General features: G+C 37.0%; 1 protein-coding gene across 2 annotated transcripts in view; it reads left to right on the forward strand.

Annotated features, from left to right (window-relative positions):
- Apoltp (Apolipoprotein lipid transfer particle) overlaps positions 1-22,074 on the forward strand; it is a 6,186,292-nt gene that overhangs the window by 2,648,312 nt on the left and 3,515,906 nt on the right. For both annotated transcript variants that reach the window (XM_081762641.1, XM_081762640.1), the window contains exon 27: positions 10,368-10,537. In XM_081762641.1, the coding sequence (XP_081618767.1) occupies positions 10,368-10,537 (170 nt within the window). The remainder of the gene's footprint in view (positions 1-10,367; positions 10,538-22,074) is intronic.

The following is a 22,074-nucleotide window of genomic DNA, read 5'->3' on the forward strand; positions in this document are numbered from 1 at the left end:
TACTGCTCCTTTAACCTGTCATTTGAAACAGACAGTAGTTGACGGAATAATAAAAACAAAAATATATGTGGAAAAAATGTTCTGTTAACATTTGATTCTACAGAAAAAGGAACGCAGATATCGCAAAGTATTTTACAAGACATTATTCAGTATGTACTTTTTATAATAGTTGAGGTCATAATGAAAGGAAAATTGTTATATTTGAATAAACAGACGAATGATGTAAATATTGTATAATCTTTTTCAATACGTTTTTTTTACTCGAGTTTGTTGAAATACTTACCAATATATCCTCACAAATCAATATATGCTAATAGTAAAGTAGTTTAGATTGATCGAGCTCCTGGGCATTCAGAATTTCATGTCCACCCCCTCCCCCCCGTTATGAAATCCTAGCTAAACAAACCAATATATGTTTCAGTAAAATTGTTTAGAATGATCGAGCCCCTGGTGTGATGACCACAGCATTTCATGTCACGGATCCCCCCCCCCCTTCATGAAATCCTGGCTACGTGCATGTTATAGGTCGGACAAGTCATCACTGCATTAAAATATTTTCATGATTAGGCATGCATACTTACATAATAGAATTTGGTTACCTAACGGGATTCGTGATTCTGGTTTGTAACTTTTTTTTTTTTTTTTTTTTTTTACGAATTTATCATACTCAGATGTAATTAGGGCTTGCTTCTTAGTGCTGTCGTCGTGTTTGCAGCCTAACACTCAAAGAAAACTCTTTCTAATTTACTAACAAAAAAGTTTTACTTTTGGTTAATAAGTTGTTGTTTTGTTCTTAATAAATAAAATAAGAAAGATTCATTTGATGAGCATTGGTCTGCAAGTATAATAACAGCCTTAAGACTTGAACTCTGCATCATTCTTAATATTTTATTCTGATGTCCAATAACTCCTATATGACGTTAGTAATATAGCCTACTTTCTACTTTCTATTGAGAAGGTAGGCCTACTAGTAGTCAAAGCCCAGATTTAAATATCTGGAGCATTTTATTACAAGTTCCTCAAAGCCAACCCACGTTTAACACATTAAACCCTGCAACATCCTTATTATTTTATTCTGATATCTGACAACTGATACTGTATATAGCATTAATAGCTCTATTTTCTACTGAATTAGGTCTACTACTAGTCAAAATCTAGATTTTAATACCTCTTCATACCCATCCTACGTTTTTCTAAAGGGGGAGAGTAGCTCAGTGGTAGAGTTTTCACCTCTGGTGCTTGGATCCCGGGTTACATCTCAGTCCTCGCCAAGTAAACCTTGTGGTGGACAACTACCTTGTGCGTGGGTATCCTCGGGGTTTTCCCACTTTCTTCTTTCCACCATTTCATTCGATATTCATGCGTCTTCTTTAGCCTAACCGGCATAATCGTGGGACGTAAAACTTAAAAGATTTCATTTCATTTTTTATAAAGGAAAATGAAATATTTCTGAGTTGATTTCAGCCATAGTAAAAAAAAAAAAAAAAAACATAACAAGGAGAGACACTTTCACCAAAATTTCGTTTACCAATATTTCTGTGCTGCAAAATTTCCTGCACCGAGAGTTTCAGCATAGGGGAGGGGGTTGGATTACTTTCTTCAGTAAAAGGAAGTAGTACTCTTTTGTTTGTCCAAATCCGTTTTCAATTTATATTTTAATATTCAAAATCTACTTCATGTTAACATTCAAAATCTGGTTTTCATTTTTGCCATATTTTCTGTTTGTCATTTTTCAGGCGCTTTTTTAAAAATTTATTCAGGTTTATTTTCCTTTGCAATTAAATTAGTTAACCTATAAATGTATTTAATTATCATTATTGTATTCTTTATTGCATTAATTATCTTATAATATTATAATATAATTATATTATTAGTGTTGAGCTTATGTCCGGAGAGCTTTTGTCCGCTTCTGCATTAACAAAGGTGAGCTTATGCCCGGTGAGCTTATTGCCTGTGAGCTAATGTCTGCGACCCTTTGATATTCTTTCTTGTCTTGGTGAACCCGAGCGCAAGCGATCCCAGTGCAAAATGGCCATTTATTATATATATACAAGTATATGAAATATAAATAACATTATACCGTAGATATAACGTATATCTACGTAATATAAATTTCAATCACTTGAATGAGAGTCATATTAACCCTTACTTATTGTGAGGGAGTTGATAGAGGGTGGCTGAGGGTGAGAAAGTCGATTGAGGGTGAGGGTGGCTGAGGGCGTGTCTGAGAGAGACGATTGAGGGTGAGGGTGGCTGAGGGTGAGGGAGTCGATTGAGGGTGAGGGTGGCTGAGGGTGAGGAAATCGATTGAGGGTGAGGGTGGCTGAGGGCGTGTCTGAGAGAGACGATTGAGGGTGAGGGTGGCTGAGGGTGAGGGAGTCGATTGAGGGTGAGGGTGGCTGAGGGCGTGTCTGAGAGAGACGATTGAGGGTGAGGGTGGCTGAGGGTGAGGGAGTCGATTGAGGGTGAGGGTGGCTGAGGGTGAGGAAATCGATTGAGGGTGAGGGTGGCTGAGGGCGTGTCTGAGAGAGACGATTGAGGGTGAGGGTGGCTGAGGGTGAGGCTAAGGGAGTCGATTGAGGGCGAGGGTGTCTGAGGGTGAGGGTAAGGGAGTCGATTGAGGGTGAGGGTGTCTGAGGGTGAGGGTGAGAGAGTGGATTGAGGGTGAGGGTGAGTGAGGGTGAGGGTGAAGGAGTCGACTGAGGGTGAGGGTGGCTGAGGGTGAGGGTGACGGTGTAGATTGAGGGTGAGGGTGAGTGAGGGTGAGGGTGAAGGAGTCAACTGAGGGTGAGGGTGGCTAAGGGTGAGGGTGACGGTGTCGATTGAGGGTGAGGGTGAGTGAGGGTGAGGGTGAAGGCGTCGACTGAGGGTGAGGGTGGCTGAGGGTGACTGCGAGGGAGCCAACTGAGGGTGAGGGTGGCTGAGGGTGAGGGTGAGGGAGTCAATTGAGGGTGAGGGTGAGTGAGGGTTAGCAAAAACGCCCATCTCTGTTCACAACACTAGTCTGAACACACAGTGCACCGAACACTCCTAACGATGGCGAATGTTAACTCCACGACATCGGCAACTATAACTGAAATGAACACGTGACCATCGCCACTAGACCTTGGCACAATGGCAGAGCGTTGCATTGTCTGATGAATCCCGATATCTTCTTCATCATGACGATGTGAGGGTGCGAATCCGTCGTGTTCAAAGGAAACCACTCCTTGACATCTGTACTGCGGGACGGAGACAAACGGCTACGGCTTATTTATTATCTGGGGAACATTCAGGTGAGCATCCATGTGTCTAGTGGAGCTCGAGCAAGGCACCATGACGGCCGAGGCGTCGCACGCTGCTTGCAGACTACGTACACCGCTTCATGACGGCCATGTTTCCCATCGGTAGTGCCATTTTTCAACAAGATAATGCACCATGTCACAAGGCCAGGAGTGTGATGGAGTGGCTCGAGGAACACAGGAGCGAGTTCCAAGTGATGTGCTGGCCCCCAAACTCTCCGGATCTGAACCCAATCGATCACATCTGGGATGTGATTGAACGTGACGTGAGGGCGCATCACCCCCTTCCAGGAAATTATGGGAGTTAGATGACCTGTGTGTGCATATGTGGTGCCAACTCTTTCCAGCGACCCTCCGGGGAACATTTCGACCATGCCAAGACGCGTTGCCGTTGTTATTCGTGCCAAAAGGTGGGCATACTAACAATTAGGTAGGTAGTCATAACGGTCTGGCTGATGTGTGTGCATATTTTAACTCGTATATCTTGTCTCGACTCGAATTTCGAGACGTCTCGACTCGAATTCGAGTCGAGTCGAGACAGAGACTGTCGAGTCGAGACACGAGTCGAGACAGCAACATATTGTCGAGTCGAGACAACATTTTCTCGAGACGTGTCGAGACAGGCTTAAATCTCGACTCGACTCGACTCGTGCGCATCCCTATATGCCGTGTCGATCCTACGCCGTGTCGGCCCTACGCAGTGTCGGTTCTGTGCATGTAACCCGAAAGCTAAATGATAGCCTAGATATTTTCAATCTGCGCATGAACTCATAGAGTGCTTAGGGTCTAATGTTTTTGGGGTAATACGATAGTAAATAATTCTCCTTAAGTGCATAAATAACTGAAATATTTGTAATGATAGAACATTACAAATGACCATTAATGTATTACAAACTAGGAAAATTGGTCTTATTAACACGTTATGTTTATATACAGTAAATGTATTATTTATTTTCCCATTTTTCCTCTCATTATTCAACTATATTTATTTGTAGTTCGCAATGAGAAACTGCAATATGAAAAGATTCCCTGAAGCTTCCAATGGCACTCACAGGGCGCTACGGACCTGTGACGTCACGCCAAAACCATTGTCTGTGTTGCCGTGAAGTAAGCAGCTAATTTTTACGTTGTTTGAAGCGTTATATTTCCACAACGAAAAAATATTTTTTCTCAGATTTTTGGTATGTGGTATATTGAAGGCCAGTTCCACACGATAGCGTCTTTAAATTACAACCTTTGGTCAAAAAGGAAATGTCCATTATTGATAAACACACTAGCTGTTTAGCTTTCTGTCACCTTTTTACGTAATGCAAGAGTTTAATAAATAATTTGGATCATTTTTATCACATACTTATGAATTAATGCAACATGTCACTTATTTAGTTGTGCATTATTTTTTCAGATAAAACTCAACAATTAATGCCTATGCATTCATAAACACATGTCTCGATCAACTGCTGCTCTTGGTATTGTTTGATCAATATAATAATAAACTAATAAAAAAGGTGAAACTGTTACGTCGGAAGAGAATCTCCGCCTTACCCGGGCAAAATAAAAAACGACAGTGCTTTTAACAACAAACCTATAGAGTTATGATAGCACATTTCTGGAACGCTTACATTTGCTTTCAAGAATCGAAAGTTTCATCCGAAGCCATATAATTTCATAGTGGATGACACTGAGTGAGAGAGATTCAAATATGGAGGCAGTGAGGGATGACTTGCATATGCAAGTTTACAATTGGAGAAAAAATGATCATACATCATCCATATTATGATGAAATTTGTTATTTTATGAAACAAAGAGGGAAAGTTTCCGAACTGCGAGGGTCACATCAGGAACTTGTTGAATTAAAGTAGAAAAATCTTTTTAGAACATCAGATGATTGCGAACAGAGAGAGAAAGATATTTAGATCTGGACAATTAAGAATTTAAGAACCTTCAGCTTCCGAGACTTTCGAATTATGAACCTCTTAGCTATCGGACCATGACTTTATCAATTCAACCACGAAGAACTCTACGCAATTATTTATATATTTTTACTTTAACTACGTTGAGAAACTAATAGAGTGGAATATTCCAAGAGTTGACTCAGTGGGTGCGCCGTTGGTATTGAACGTGGACCCCTTATAGCATAATTACGGAGTGTATAATGAACTTCCTTTGTTCAAGAACATTTTTAAGGCAGTAAAAGTTTGTTACTAATGTGTTAATTGATTCATATTTGATAGAACCGTTTAATAAAGTAGTACTCAGACGTAAATCACCTTTCTGCGAAGCTCTACTGGAAAATGAAGGAAATCGTCGTAAACAAGTTAGAGATTTCAAAAGAAAAGTTAAAAATGTAATGTAAATGCGCATCATAAGAGTCTCATTTGGATGTGAAACTATAACTTTAAAAAATACCGCGTTTACGTCAATATATGTCAGGTGAATAGTTAGTGGAAGGGACTCTGGCGCAAATTGTCCTAGGTTCGAATCCGACCGTTCATATTCTTTTAGCTACATTCATTCTGTGCATTCCTGAAGTTCAATTTTGAATTAAGTATAGTCGCAGCTAGTTTAAATTGGAATTGTTTTCAAATATGAAACATTATTATAAGATTTCCATTAGCTTACATTATTGAACTTTGATATCAACTCTTGAAATCTTAAATTAACTCATTTGTAACGTGTTTTGTTACAAAATTCATGAACATCTAGCTAGGGAATATAGTCTCCGGCAATGGGGGAAACTTCGCCTTAATAGGTGACGTCACATGAAGCATCTTCCGTTCGAACATCTAAGTACAGCTATCATTTTGCTTTTGGTGTGAAAATAGCGTATTATGAAGATACTGTTAAAAGCAATGTAATTCATCTAATTGAGTGTAGTACGGCATAAGCTATAGTGAGGCAGGCGCGAAATAAGGCATTAACCGTGCAGCAGCACGGAGGTGGTTTAGGTGATATGAGGAAACTGGAGATGTAAGACGTAAAAGAGGAACTAACCGACGAAGACTTTCCTCTACCGAAGACGGCCAACGGTTATTTGTCCAATGCTGTAATCAGCCTTTCATGTTTGCACGACAGTTACGAGTGAAAACCAATTCTCGAGCGATGTTACGACTGCCCGATTTTAAACTCAAACTTTACGATCTGGAATGCACCAACTAAGACTAGCTAAAAAGAAGTAACAGGAATGGCCGAGATTCGAACCTGGACCACCAGCGTAGAAATACCGTTCACTAAATCTTCAGATAATAAGTCATAACGTAAAAACGACGTTTTATGTTATAAATTAACATCCAAGTAACACCATTATGCGTATGTGCAATAACTTTTGTTCTTTTTTCTTCATTTTTTTACATATTTCCGACAATTTGTTTCATTGTTCATTATAGCTTCAAAAAATGACTTCTGTCTGAGTATATTGTTTCCTTTGTCAGGCGGTTCTACCAGATACAACTCAATTCACACAGCAGTAAAAGTATTTTACTCCTCTAGAAAATGTTCCTGAAGAGGGGAAAGTGCATTGTGCACGCTGAACGGCGGCATAACTAACGGGCACGCAGTGTGGAAGGTCCACATCAAAAGGGGACCCATTTAAGTTTCGTAATTCCAGTTTATACAATTTCACACTTTTTCCTCAATTTCTAAACTTCAGCCTTAGATGAGAAAGAAGTTGTGGAACGAGCTATATAAACTGTGAATTTTACTAGTACAATAATTTCGAACAGTAACGAAGGAAAAGATTGAGTGAAATTTCAACTTCGAATGAATTAGCTAAATTTTTAATCTTAGATGACTGTCATTGTTAGTAGTGTTCTGTATTTGTTTAGACCTCTAGTCTTTTGTAACTGTATCTCACTTTCCTGTGGCGAGAGCAAAACCTAAGCGAGCATTCAGGTCATTAAAAATTTTTCATTAAATGTTTGAAAGTCATTAAAAACTACATTCATACCACAGTGTTGCAAATGAAATCGAGCTCTTTTGGCAATCTTCAGCATTGAAAGCGAAGAAAGTCACCACGTTGATATAGACAAAAAGATCAACGAATTCCTCTCCGAAAAAGGATCACCCGCACAATTGTTTTTCATATGGTAATTTATAGGTATACTTAAGTTGGTTGCAATTCCTCCATATTTATGGGGGCGAGACTCCGACACCATTCCTATGAAGGAGAAAAGTGGCATGTAAAAGTAGTCAAATTCATAGTTTTCATGATCGCAAAGATGAATAGTGACACTTTCGATGCTGATTTAGTCCAAGGTAAACCTCTGTTGGCGTGGAGTTCAGAGTGAGAGGATGATATGCAAAAATAATCAAAAACATCCTATATTTGTGTCGAATGTATAGTTCTCGTGGTCACTGAGATAAATAGTGATATTCCAGATGTGGTATATGTCCATGTCGTCCCCATTGACATAAGGGGTCAGAAAGGAGAACCAGTGAAGATTTCAGAACAGTTCCTTAAGGGTAAGTTTCAATATATTGAGAGCGAAAAATGGTATTGCACAAATACTGGTATCACATCGCGAACTATCAGAGGTATGACTTCTGGATAATTGTCGTTGCTTCCGGGCGGCATTGTCCCCTGATCACTATCTAAAATCGTCAATGCTTTGCAGAGACTGTAGGAAGCAATTTATTTCAGGGAACAAAAGCTTTTTCAGGGTTTCAAATTCAATGTGAGGATGTACTGTACTAAAATGTATAACGTCATCTCTAAAATTATTTAGAATTTACAGAAACGTAGTGATTTCTGGAGGGGAGCTGCAGACCGCCAACGTCTACATCCTATGTACGTCCCTGCTTCTCTGAGTTCTCATAAGCTTCTCTTCAAATGTATAAAAGAGAGCACGTAAATAATAAATATATAACATAGAATAAAATTTGAATAGAAAATATATGTAATTATAACTAAGGAGTAGGAAATAATTAAAACATAAAGGTGAAGAACATTTAAAACAAGACAAACATACTTGAAAGGGAAAAAAAGTTAAAACTATTTTATATTTATGCATGGCTAAAAAAAAAAAAAAAAAAACACAAGCAGCCCTCATCCGGAGTGCCACTATTAATCTCCTCGGAACAAAAAACTATGAATTCGACACAAATATCTTTCGTATTCCACTACTTTGACATATCACCTCTTCCCCTCCTAGGAGTGATTTCAGTGTCTTACCCCACACATTATACTTTTCAGGTAGTAATTTATGCGTATATCTACTAACTTCGTTTGAAGTTCCCCTAGGAGTCGTTGTTGCATCACACGGTCCACTGTACGTTCTTTTCTGAATCAAAAATTTTAAAAGATATATAAATATATTACTAAGACAATGCGATATTGCATTACCGTCCGACTGTCGTCTTTATGCAAAACTTCATGATGATATGAGTTCAATTAATGTTGTAGGATTTAATATCAAAATTGAAAAATCCCAAGTTAAAGAAAAGCATGTAATAACAAGTCTCATATTTGAAAATAATTTCCGTTTAAACTAACTGTGATTACATTTAATTCAAAATTGAACTTCTGGAATGCAAAGTGTGAGTGCAGCTAAAAGAAAAGAGCAAAAAAAAAAAAAAAACGATCGGGATTTGAACCTAAGACCATCAACTTATGTGCCCCTACACTAACAACTCATCTAAGACATATTCACGTACGCCTAGTGTGTTTTTTTAGTTATAACTTCACATACAAATGACACTGTTGACACAATTTCCAATGCTCCTTTTAACTTTTACTTTTCAAAAGTCCAACATATTTACGAATATTTGTTTCATTTTCCACTAGACGTTCGCAAAAGGTGATTTATGTTTGAGGATTTGACACTACTTTATCAAACGGCTCTATCAAATATAGCTCAATTAACACACTAGTATCAAACCTTTACTGCCTTAAAAGCGTTCCAGAACAAAGGGAAGTTCATTATGCACACTAACCAAGATACACGAAAGACTGCGTTGATTTTTCGGTGGCTGAATGGATAATGTCATTGTCCGATAGGTAAGAGATTCATTATTCGAAATCCGTCTCGAAAGTTCAACACTTTCCTTTTAAATTCGCAATTCCCCAGATCTTAAGATCTTTTTTTTTTCCTTTGAAATCATCTGATGTTCTGAAAAGAGCTCTCCACCTTAATTCGACAAGCGCCTGATATGATCCTCGCGATTCTGAAACTTTCCTTCTTTGTATCACAAAATCACAAATTTGATTATAATATTAATAATGTCCGATATTTTTTCTCCATTTATAAACATGCATATGCATGCCATCCCTCTCTGTCTCCATATTTGAATCTTTCTCACTCAATGTCATCCACTATGAAATTATATGGCTTGGGATGAAACCTTCGATTCTTGAAAGCAAATGTAAGCATTCTAGCAATGTGCTATCGTAACTCTATAGGTTTGTTGATAAAAGTAGTGCCTTTATTAGTGTATTACGATTCATTTGAGCAAAAAAAAAAACTGTATATATCAAACTTAAGGGAGGGGAAATTCTATACTCCTGCTCTGCTCAAATGACGCCCCTGGGACATTTACTTACAATTAATGGGAAAAAAAGAAATAAATCAATCATTGAATAAAACTCACTTCTGTCAGTAGATTTTAGAGCTCGGCGCCCGCATTACAGACTTTGGTCAGCACAAAACCTATTGCCGTGATTGATAATTTCCATAGATTTCACAAGGAGCATCTTCCTAACATGGTGTGATATCCAGTCTTTAAAGAAGCGAAAGAATGTAAATATTGACGTTTCTGAAGCTATTGAAAGATTTTGTGACTTTTTTTTTTGTTTGTTTAATTCAGGCTCTAAAACGACGTTTCAGAGCAGACGAATGAAAGAGACGGCTTTTGAGATATAAAACTTGTAAATATGGTTACTGTTTTTTTTTTTTTTTCCTTTCTGAATGGAAAGAGTATATTACGTCACACGCAGTGCCTTAGCGAAGGAAAGGAGGAGGAGGGCGGGTTGGATTCAGTACCAGGAGCAGCGACCTGGGTCCATTTGTTCTGAATTTACTTAAAATGATTGTTCTGTTTTAAAGCTATTAGAGAAACTAATATTATTCATTTATTTGTTTATTTTGATACTAGACAGAGCACAGACAGAACAAATATCACATTATATTGAAGCATACCATTGTATCTGATGACGAGCTGGTGTCACATGCTGAATTTCGGAACAGAAACAGTATCTATTCAATAAGCTCCTCGATTCACTTCCGAGAATTAAGTCAGATTATTTTGGAACTGCACATAGACAAGTAAGTAATTATATTTATTTGTTTGTATCCATTTATGTTTTATTTAATCTTGTAATCATGATTTACGGAATTTGATATAATTACTTGTTTTACAAACATTGGTATAATTTTATATACAACGTGTCCATAAAAGTGCTATCATAATCTAAAGTAGTATTTCGTCGCTTTGGATAATCGTAATTAAATGAAATTGTTCATATTTGAAAGAAGAAAAGAAATAGTTTTACTATTCATCATAAACATGGAATGCGGGCCCCACAAGTGACGATGCAGACATCAAGACAATATTCTCGTTCACGCAACACACACCAACATATCTGATGAAATGGACTGGATGGCAGCACTGATATGAACTTGCCCCTCTTGCAGGTTTGGTACCTTACTCTTCTTGCAGGTTTGGTACCACTTCAAAATTGACTCGTTTGTAGGAGTCTGATGTTGAAATCTTTGCCTGAAAGCAAGCTGAACCTGCACCAATCTCAGCGTGCTGTGATGTTCCCAAATACACCAACTTCGTTCTTGTGTGGTCGCCATAACTCCGTAAAACTTATTCTTTAATAAAAACACAACACAACGAAAGGAAATAAACTTAATTTAGCACATTACGGCATAAGTATACAGAAACATAATAGCTTCCCAAGTGAGCTCCGGCAGAAGCAGCAACTGCCTGCTAAATATCCAACAATAGTCCAGGAACTTTAGTCAAAAAAATGGGTCTTTCTACGGAAAATTAGAAGCCAAGGTTTTTTTTTCACTAAAACGTTCATTAGGTCATTCTAAATGACATATCAAAAGTCCTCGACTTTCTGCTGTACGCTTCCCCTTTTTTCGGGGGGTGGAAGTGGGGGAGGAAAACGCAATTTAAAATACAATCAAATTCAGCTTATTTGCATGTTAACCTAAATATTCCCAATATAAAAAAAATACCGGGAACGCTTAGCACATTCGCTCATAAATGTTTCACAGGAAGTCCCAAAGAATATCGGGTCGGGTTTCGGAAATATAACGTCATCAAAATGGCCGACACCAGAATTTGTAGTGTTTTGTGGGAATGGTTATAACTTTCTGCAGAATAATGGTAAAACCGTCGTTTTTGTTTCAGATTGAAGATAATTAACTACCAAATGTACTGAATGAAACGTGCTGTCAGTATCTTTAATTTCTTTCGAGATAAATAACAAAAAAAAAAAACTAGTTTTTGAGTACCTGGTTTTAAGTATAAATGGAAATATCTCAGTAATCATAAAATATTTGAAAATATATCTTCAAATAAAGGTTGTAGAACATTATAAAGCCTTTCCAACGGTACCTGCGCCTGCATTTTTTTTTTTTTTTTTGTATTTTGAAATGTAAGAAAGGTATGTTGTTTTATTTTATAGACCGACTCTTGTAAAGACAATATAAGCCATTTTTTTATTTTGAAAAAAAAATGGGATATAAGATTCAATATTGCATTAGAATTCATAGGTCTCACACACTACGGAAGCACCCCTTACACTCTATGGTTTAATTTTCTTGCTTTATTATTCTGTATTAGATCCCACTATTAACTTATGTTTATGACGGTGGCGCTTATCATTTGCTTCCCTCAAGCCTCTCAATCAAGATTTGCATATTTTCTAGTAATGTTTTCTGTGAAACTTTTGCTTTTCAGTACGGTCAATTTACAGTTGTATTTTGTAGCTCTGAATCTAATGAACCAGAATCAATTGATACGATCATTAGATACGTAATATAAGTTTGTTACTTGTTGTCAGTATTTGTTTTCATTTGTTAATTTTAATTTTCATTATAAAATTAACTACCATCAGTGGCGTATTTAGGAGGGGGGGCTTCCGGGCTTAAGCCTCCCCCGAAATCTTACTTACTATAGTAAAGTATATGAAATATCTTGCAGAATTTTCACATTTTCAGGCAAAGCCCCCCCCCCGAAAGTTAGCAAAGCCCCTCCAGAAACAAAATCGTAAATACTCCACTGACTACCATGCAGTTACAATTCAAAAGATTCTTTCCGTTTCCCATCCTGACACATTATTTATAGTTCAGAGAGGAATAACAACAATAAGGGTTGAGCAACACGTGACACTGTTGGAAACACTTGACACTGAGTAGCAGGTGGAACAAAGTTAGTGATTGACAGAAATCGAGTGGAATAGGTGCGTGCGATTGGAATTCAGAAGCCAGTGTGTCTTTATACGAGTTTAGAGTTGCGTATGGCGCGATTAAACTTCCTTGCTTATCTCGCACTGTTTTGACTTTTCGAGTTCTCTGCGCCTCAGGAAATGGATATGTTTTGTGTTATTTGTGGGAAAACTTTAGTGGATAAGCTAATAGTTTTTGTAAAGAGTGGGTTGGACAGCCCTATTGCCGCAAGTATTTAGAGACAAGATGGAAAATGTTCTACATTCCAAAATAAAAGTTCAATTGAACTTCATGTGGACTGCCGAAAGGACTATGTTCGCAGTACAAGTATAGCTGCATTTAAAAGGAAACGCAATGCTGATGAAGCTGCTGCGTCAGTGAGTCCTATAAAAACAAGAAAACAGTCGACATCAGTACCAAAATTTGATTTCAAAACTCGTTGTCTGTTTTGCGGGGAGGAAGGTTTAGAGGAGATGGAAAATAAGAAGCAGGGTGAGTTCCGAAAGAAAAATGGTTTCTACAATCGAGTTCAAAGATACTTTGATGAAGATAATAGAAAGAAAAAAAGGATGATTGGGCAAAGGCTGTAAAGTTGCCCATCACTGATGGAATTTATTTGGTTACAGTTGGTGGTAAGTATCATGATACATGTTTTGTTAAATTTTCAAAGAAACCTTCAGAAGAACCAGTAGGTCGCCCTGTAGACGAAAATATTGTTGAGGCCATGAACGAAAGTTTTCTTATATTGAGAATAATGATGACTGTCAGTTTATTCTTTCTGAGCTAAAAGATGTAATTGATGATTTCGAAACGAAGCCTGATCAGAAGACTATTAACGCTAAGCTTGTTGAACGGTACGGTGATAAGCTTGTAATTACCAACAAACTGAAAGGACCAACAATTCTGTACTTTCGACACACAAGTTATGATGTCTTCAGTAAATCATGGCACGAGAATAAACTATTAGATCCGCAGAAAAAAAAAGGATGGGAGTTGTGCAGAAAGCATCCGAAATCATACGCCAAGATAGGCCTATACGTTCTGCATCATGTGATGTAGATACTTATCCTCCCAGTACTGAATTGTTTTCTAATGTCAACGCCAGTGTGCCTGAGTCATTAATCTCTCTGATAGAGAAAATCATCTTGACAAACAGAAAGGGTTCTACAGAGCTTTTAAAAAGAAAGTTAACTGCCGTATGTCATAGCACTATGTCCGCGGTTCGTCCACGGTCCTTTATATCACCTGTACTCCTTGGAGTATCCGTTCATTTACATATATACTTTGGCTCCAGAAGTCTAATAGAGATTTTATCATCCTTAGGATTCTCTTCTTTTTATAAAGAAACAGTCCTATATGAATCTTCCAATGTGATGCAATCTCTTCCCCTGAAGAAGGCTGTTTCATTCAGTATGTTGGTGACAACGCAGATCATAATGTTGCAACAATTGATGGCATGAACACACTTCATTCAATGGAATCATCCGAATTGTTGCTCCCCATGATAAGGTTAATGATTCTCTAGATAATGTACCAAGATTGAAAGAGATCCCAAGTGCCTCAGAAATAACTAAAACACAACAAATACCAATCAAGACTTACGAAAACCGGGAAACCGGGTTGTTCGAGGACTTAAAAACATTATTGTGGAACAGCTTGATTGCAGCCCAACACTTATCTCTAGTCTTCGAAATGCGGATGTCTTGTGGCTTTATGCTAAATATAAGGAAGTACTGCGCATTCCTGGGTGGAGTGGATTCATGGAGTTGTTGACACAACAGGAAGACCACTACAAATCAAGTGTCATGTTTTTGCCATTTGTAAACAGTCCTGCAAGCGACTATAACACAATTTACAACACTTTACAATATGTTCTCGAAGATAGTCTCAAGTATGGGCACAATATTTGTGTAATAACCTTTGGCCAGCCGCTTTATATTAAAGCAAGGGAAATCGTTGCTTCATCCGGTGAAAATTCTGGGATATCCAAAATAGTGGTCAGACTAGGAGATTTCCATATGTGCATGTCCTTTCTTGGATCAATTGGTTTCATCATGGCTGGCAGTGGATACAATAAAGTGTTGAGTACTATTTACGCTTCTCATTCTGTTGACAAAATGTTGATGGGCCATGCTTACTCTCGAGCTGTCAGATGTCATACAATTCTGCTAATAGCTCTGTCTAAAATAATTTTCAATGAATTGTCGTTGTCCAGTGAACAACAACAAATTTATGGAAGCCAACCTACAGGACCTATGTGAAACAACACCTTCATTTTCAACAGTAGAAGAGCTGTGATTCCTCATTGATATTAAAAGTAAGTATCAAGATAAATGTTCCCAACTAAAAGAGAGAGGTCCAACTGCAGAATTATGGGTCCAATATTTACACATGGTGTTAATCCTCAAAGAGTTTATTAGGGCAGAGAGGATAGGTGATCGGAAGGCATATTTGTCTGCAGTGAAGAGGATGATTCCGTATTTCCACGCCGCAGGACATTTTTTACGCTAAAAGTGCCAATTTGTTTGTATATACAAGACATAGCAAAGTTGGAGAACATAAGGATGGAGACACCTATAGAAAATTTACTGTATACGTTTTCACTGTTAAGCTATCAGACATTTTTTTTTTTAGCGGAACTCCAACAGATATGGTAATAGGACAGTCACTCATGAAGTCTTTAAAGATGCGAGGAGGCTTTGTGCATGGAAGAAGAACAAAAGAGAGTGTTTTAACTAAGTTTGTTGTTGGTTTGTTAAGTGCGAGCAACATTTCTAAAGGACTAGAAAACTTGTGTAATTTCGTTTGCAAGTGAAGAACAGCATATAGATGTACGAGAATTTCGAAACAAACGGAACCAAGAAGATGTTAGGAAAGTATCAGAGTGGTTCAGTGTCCACAACCCTTTCCAAAGTGTACAAGTGATCGTGTCTACAGTATAGCAACGGGGGTTACAGGTAATGTGGAGAAAATAAACTGCTACGATGCACTGAACATTGGAGCAACCATGATGGAAAGAAAAGTTGGTGACAATTTTCATGACATAAAATATTCTCGTACTGATAGGGTTCTTTCTCTTCAAACAGTGAACAATACGGTACATGACGTTACTGTGCCTGTCGATCCACTGCTGTTGTTTCAACGATTCAGCGTAATCAAAATATCAGATGATGACCTTCGAGCATGTTTAAATTTCGAACTGGCTTCTTACCCAACGGCTCTTTTTGATGCAACTGGAACGAGAAAGACGAAGAAATCATCCTTATTCAGCATCTTCAAAGCGATCGATGTTCATCCTGATCTCGGAAACGCAAACTACGTCGTTGATGGAGGGTTCCTTCTTTATCGAGTGGTGTGTCGTCAAAACGATTCTTTCATGGAGATTTGTGATAAATATGTGGCATATGTGGAAAAATACTTCGGTCAAAACACTGTCATCGTATTTGATGGATATGGTAATCCTCAGAAAAATGTAAAAGGCATGGAGTAACTTCGACGGTGCTCGAAAGCAGCATCAACAACAATTATATTTTATGGAAACATGGTTGCGACTACGAGCCAAGAAAACTTTCTCGCCAATTCAAACAACAACAGTAGGTTGATTGGTTTGCTCACTGACAAATTCAAGGATGCCAATATTGATGTCAAACAAGCAGAGAATGATGCTGATGTCCTCATTGTATAAACCGCACAAACAACATCAAAAATTAATTCTGATTCTACAGTTATTTTTGGTGAGGATATTGATATGTTAGTAATCATGACAGCTCGAACTCCGCCGAATTTAGAATTTTTTTCTTGAAGCCACAAAAAGGAAAGACAAAGCGGAAGATTTACTCATCAAGGAGTTTAGAAGGTGTATGCAAAAATCTACATGCTTTATTTCTACATGCTTTTTTAGGCTGTGATGGAACATTGCCATTTTTCAGAAGGGGAAATCAACTTGTTTGAAATTACGAAAACGTCAAGATTTAAAACATGTCGTAGAAATTTTTAATGGAAGTAATGTTTCCCATGCAGAAAATGGCATACAGTTTTCTTGGGTTTATACGGTGCATCTGCAAATGACATTTCACTAAATGATTACCGTTATCATTATTTCACCAAATCAATGAAGAGAAATAAGTCTGACGATTTAAAAGCCCTACCACCGACTTCAGCTGCGGAGGGATGGCCAAAAATTTTCGGATCCGGATATCCTGGATCCAGTGAGATCCGGATCCGGATCTCGGATCCGAATCTCAGATCCGGATCTCGGATCCGAATCTCAGATCCGGATCTCGGATCCGAATCCCAGATCCGGATCTCGGATCCGAACCTCAGATCCGGATCTCGGATCTGGATCCGAAACTCGGATTTAGGATCTGGGTCCGGATCTCGGGTCTGGATCCGAAATTCGGATCTCGGATCTGGATCCGGATCTCGGATCTGGATCCGAAATTCGGATCTCGGATCTGGATCCGAAATTCAAATCTCAGATCTTGATTCGTATCCAAACCTGCATCTGAAATGTGATGACAAAATTGAATATCTAAAATTCTGGAAAAGGTTCCTGTGCTTTTAAATGTTTCCATAACACGTTTGTGTTACCTTTGTTCTTTATTTTATTTTAACTTTGCGATATTTACATGTTGCACTTTCTGTCTTTAGTAAAATGTTCCGCAGTTTGACTTCTTCCCATTTCAGAGTATAGTAAACTGTATGAAAACTGATGTAAATGGTAACAAATTCTTCTGTTTAGCTCCTCTTCGAAACTTAATGTTAGCTTCACATTGAAAATATTTATTTTATTCTTAGAAAATAAATTTTCTTCTTTTCTCATGTACAAATGAAATATCTTTTAGATAAGGCCCTTCTAATCGCAGGGATAGTAGACAAAACAAACTCTTTATTAATAGCAGTTTCTGACTCACGAGTCCAACCACCAACAAATGTAATAATGAATATCTTTCACTTCGAAGGTACATGTATATACAACAAAAAATATAGACTGGTTGACGTGGAACAACAGTAGAAGATTTTTAAACATACACACGAGAATTTCAGGAGAGCGATATGGTTGTGTTCGTTGTATGACTTTATTACCTAACTTATGGCTTGCCCTTCTGAGGTCGGTAGTTTGTTGAAGGAGTAAATATAAATGAGATTTCTGTTATTTTTTCTTCACCCTCCTGGCTTCTTTAATCATACATTGCAGGACGTAACCAAAACATATCCATGCATCGTATCATTGAAGCGTTTTGTGTTTTGTATATTAAAGTGTTCAAAAATATTTAACATATTCGCATTTGTTCGTGTGATCTCATGTTCAATTCTCGGTGGGAACATACATGAGAAAATTGAAAGCTGAAACAATATGAAAATAGTATTTAAAAGTCAGGAAATTAATATTAAAACTTTAGCTATCTATTGGGACTGTAAGGCTGTAGTTAAATTAACCCACACGTTTCGTGAAGATATATTACGTCGTTATTGTTTATTTACTATAAGCTACCAGATACATCCTCAGAGGCCATTTTACACAGCAGATCACGGTAGTAATCAAAAGATGAAAACATTGGAAAATGAATGAAAGGAAGGTCTCCAGTAGTGTTGTAAATAGAAAAAAAAACGTTCGTATTTTTTTCAGAAATGTACGTTTTTTTAAAAAAAACATTGCCTCTCGTTTTATTTCTAAATTTCGTTTTTTTCTAAATTTCGTTTTTTTCCAAATAATCATTTCTAATGCATCTTACGTCTATTTAAGTATTAAATATTTTTATGTAGGTATAATCACCGTAAAATGCAACATAAATTAAACGCTAGATACTAATACGCTACAAATATTTAGCAATTTACATGAATACCATACCTATTAACAATTCGGGTTTCAGCAGTTTTCATCAATATCAACTAAGAAATAAAAGTAGAAATTAAATTTTGTTTTTTCGTGAAAGCAGGCCTTTAATAAGTAATGTCACGAACAGTATAAAATAATGTCACGAACAGTATAAAATTCAAATAACTTGTCTAAAGTTAAAAACTAATACTACTTTGTCTAATAGTATTTTTCTAAATGTCATATATAAATAATTTGTCGACTAGATATATATAATATGTAAAGACGGCTCTACCATACCTGTAACACGTGCATTTGCGTGTAACGGCAAGTTTGGATGGTCCGGCAAAATCTGTCATAAGTATATTATTTAAATTAAATATTTCCTGTTGGAAACAGACTTCATGGTGATGGTAGTTACATTTACTAAGCTGACCTTCTATTTGAATACTACATTTATAAATTATGTTTAGGTTGCATTAGTTTAAGGCCACATGGACAATGCTAAAGCAAATGGTCGAATAAATCCGAGCACAAATTGCTTGATTGTTGCCAAATGCAAGAATTCAGTTCTCGAATAGTAGTGAATATCTGTTCGATTTAGTAAGTTATCACAGTTTTGATATGACAACTAGTCTTGTTTTCATCAGAAACAAGTTCCTTATTATTGAAGATAGAAACAAGTTTCTTTAAAAAAAAATGTTAACAGATATTGAAGAGAAATCAAGAAATAAAGATAAAAGAGCTAGTTGCACTGGAATTGCAAACTGATACATTGAGATTGAAGCTCGATAGTGAATTCTATAAAAAGGATTACCATCTTTCCTCTACAGGTGTGTTTGCTTTATCTTTCACTAACATAATAGATTGATATTTAAAAAAAAACAGGCACAACGGGATTGCATTTTTAGTAAGTATTTAAGTCTTTCTGAGTGCAACTGCACTTACACTCACCTTTGTTGTTCATGCTGGAATAGCATACTTAAAATCATGACTTTTAAGATTTGTTCTTTCTGGAGAAAGGTGGAGGCGGCAAATTATGCCATTGCATGGGGCGACAAATTGATTAGGACCGGCCCTGATGACATGTATATAAAAGACATGAATATAGGATGACACAATTTGAAGTAATGCAAGGTGTTTCAAAATTAATATTAGGGTTTTGAAACTTTGTATTATCTATTACAATTAACTTACAATTATAAATATTATATTAAATGAAAGAGCAACTCAAACAGTTTTGTACGCACACATGTACATGCATTGTTTCTTCTGTCTGCCGTTAGAAAGAGCAAGCAGCAAAGATGTAGACTAGAGAGCAGAAAGTTTTTTGTGTTTTAACCCTTAAGTACTATGGACGAAAATTATCACGTAACTACTATGGAACGGTCTGTCAGACCGCATTGTTGTTTCACATTTTCTGAATAGTAGTTTTATTGCATATTTTTAAAAATGCTATCCTACATATCTTAGTTGCTTATAGAAAAATAAAGCAGTAATTTCACGATGTTAAAAAGCTTTATGTTTTTAAAACAATGAGAAAGAAAACAGTCAAAATTTGCAACAATGCTTTCATTCTTATTCTAAAATTGTAATTGTGGAAATATTCGATTTTTTTTCTCCGTTTCTATGTAGTCAGAATAACACTAATTTAAAATGCACTGTTCTTATAGGTGCACCAAGAATAAAAAAATACACTAAAAACGGAGAAAAAAACATGGAATTTTAGCTTTTTTAAACTTAAAAGAAGGTACTGTTATAGTTCTACTGTTACAATTTTTGTAGTGAAAAGGTAATAAATAAAACTTATTTTTAGTTCTTATATGAATAAAACTTATTTTTAGTTCTTATATGAATAAAACTTATTTTTAGTTCTTATATAATGGCGAAAGTAAAGGAAATACGTTTTGCCGGTAAAGAAAGTACCGCACTAACTTTTCTGACGGCATGTACTTTCTTCGGCTAGACAGTTATATCTTTCTTTCTGCACTGCAAGGAAATCGGTACCGTCAAACCGCTGACTTGAATATCTTTGCTTTCCGCTTACAACTCAGTGGACAGAAGACTATGTTTTCCTCTTCAAGTCCTTGTGCGCGATTGTGGGAAATTCACTTTCAAGCTGTAGTATACTCTTGATTGAAAAACTCAGCTCTTGTAGCAGATGTCCCAAGAACAATCTATGTTCTATGTGAGGCCTAAGAAGTCCTTTTGCCAACGTTTTCATGAAATCAAGTCTTGTCATCACTGCGGACTTAGCGTAGACTTGATGGAAGACATACGCATTGACACCAGACACAACATCCACCAACATAAAGAAAATTGTCAATGGCTATCGTTTTGTTCGACGACTTGATGTGTTATCTGTATATTGTTTGTCTAGAGTATCCACTCCGCCTTTACTCGTTATAAAATATTATTATTTTTCAGTCTCTGGGTCATTATTTGATGTGTTTATTTGATGTGTGGTGCAAGACGTGGCACACGGTAAGACACCAAACTGCTAATAATCAGTAGAAACGAAGGCAACTGAATAGCAAAATAATCACGTAACTACTATAGTACGTCTGTCAGACCGCTCGAACTCTCCAGCGCCGCGCACAGCGGATCAATTATAACATGAACTTCATAATACGTAACCATTAGCTAGACAGGAAGGTAGAAGAAAAGATCCACTTGTAGTAGTGAGACTGTGGAAAATATAATGATACGAAAAGTCGCAGCGGTCTGAAAGACGGTCCATAGTACTAACGGGTTAATAAAGACTGAATCTGTACAGTGCAACGGTCTGTGTGAAGAATATTAATGAGACGCTTGCAACTGTGTCCTTATCGTTTGCAGTTGCTACAGGTCTAAAGCCTACAGACTACGGTTTACGTGACAATTTCGCAAGTGAAATATTGCTGCATAACAATGAAGATTCTCTGGATCGTGTCGTCTTCAGTGATAAGTTGACATTTCACCTAAGAGCTAATGTGAACACTCATAATGTGTGTATCTGGCCGTCAGCATATCCTCAGGAGATGGTACACTTGAAACGAGACTCCCCTAAATTGAATGTGTTTTGTGCCATATGGCGGAAAGTTTATGGGCCTTTCTCGCCTATCGACTAGATGTGTGCCGTGTGACGAATGAATCTCACATTGAACACTTGTAGCAAAGACTGTTTGAGGTGCTCTTTTACTTGATGCATTGCTTATAATTGTACGTAAAATGTAATAAGTACTACGAAGACTTAAAACCCCAAAATTCATTTTGAAACACCCTGCATTTCTCACCAACAGTGTAGGAACTAAGATGTAAAAAGGAGAGAAAAGTTTTCTTATAAAGTTATTGTTTACAACAACGATATTATTATTAGTCGAGACTATAACTACAACAACAACACGAGTTAGTAGTCAAAAAATGTAATCAAATGTATACTCGGTGGCCCAGGTGGCCAAAGTGGCACACATGGGTGTGTCATTTGTTTAATCCACTCCTGTGTGGACACTAATTAAGATATCGGGATATTATTCTTGCAAAATATGGTTGGACTATAGTTTATCATATTAATTTTTTTCCTTCTGGTGTCGAATTT

Source organism: Thermobia domestica, chromosome 6 (genome assembly GCF_964235325.1).
Source record: "Thermobia domestica chromosome 6, izTheDome1.hap1.1, whole genome shotgun sequence".
Taxonomy (NCBI): domain Eukaryota; kingdom Metazoa; phylum Arthropoda; class Insecta; order Zygentoma; family Lepismatidae; genus Thermobia; species Thermobia domestica.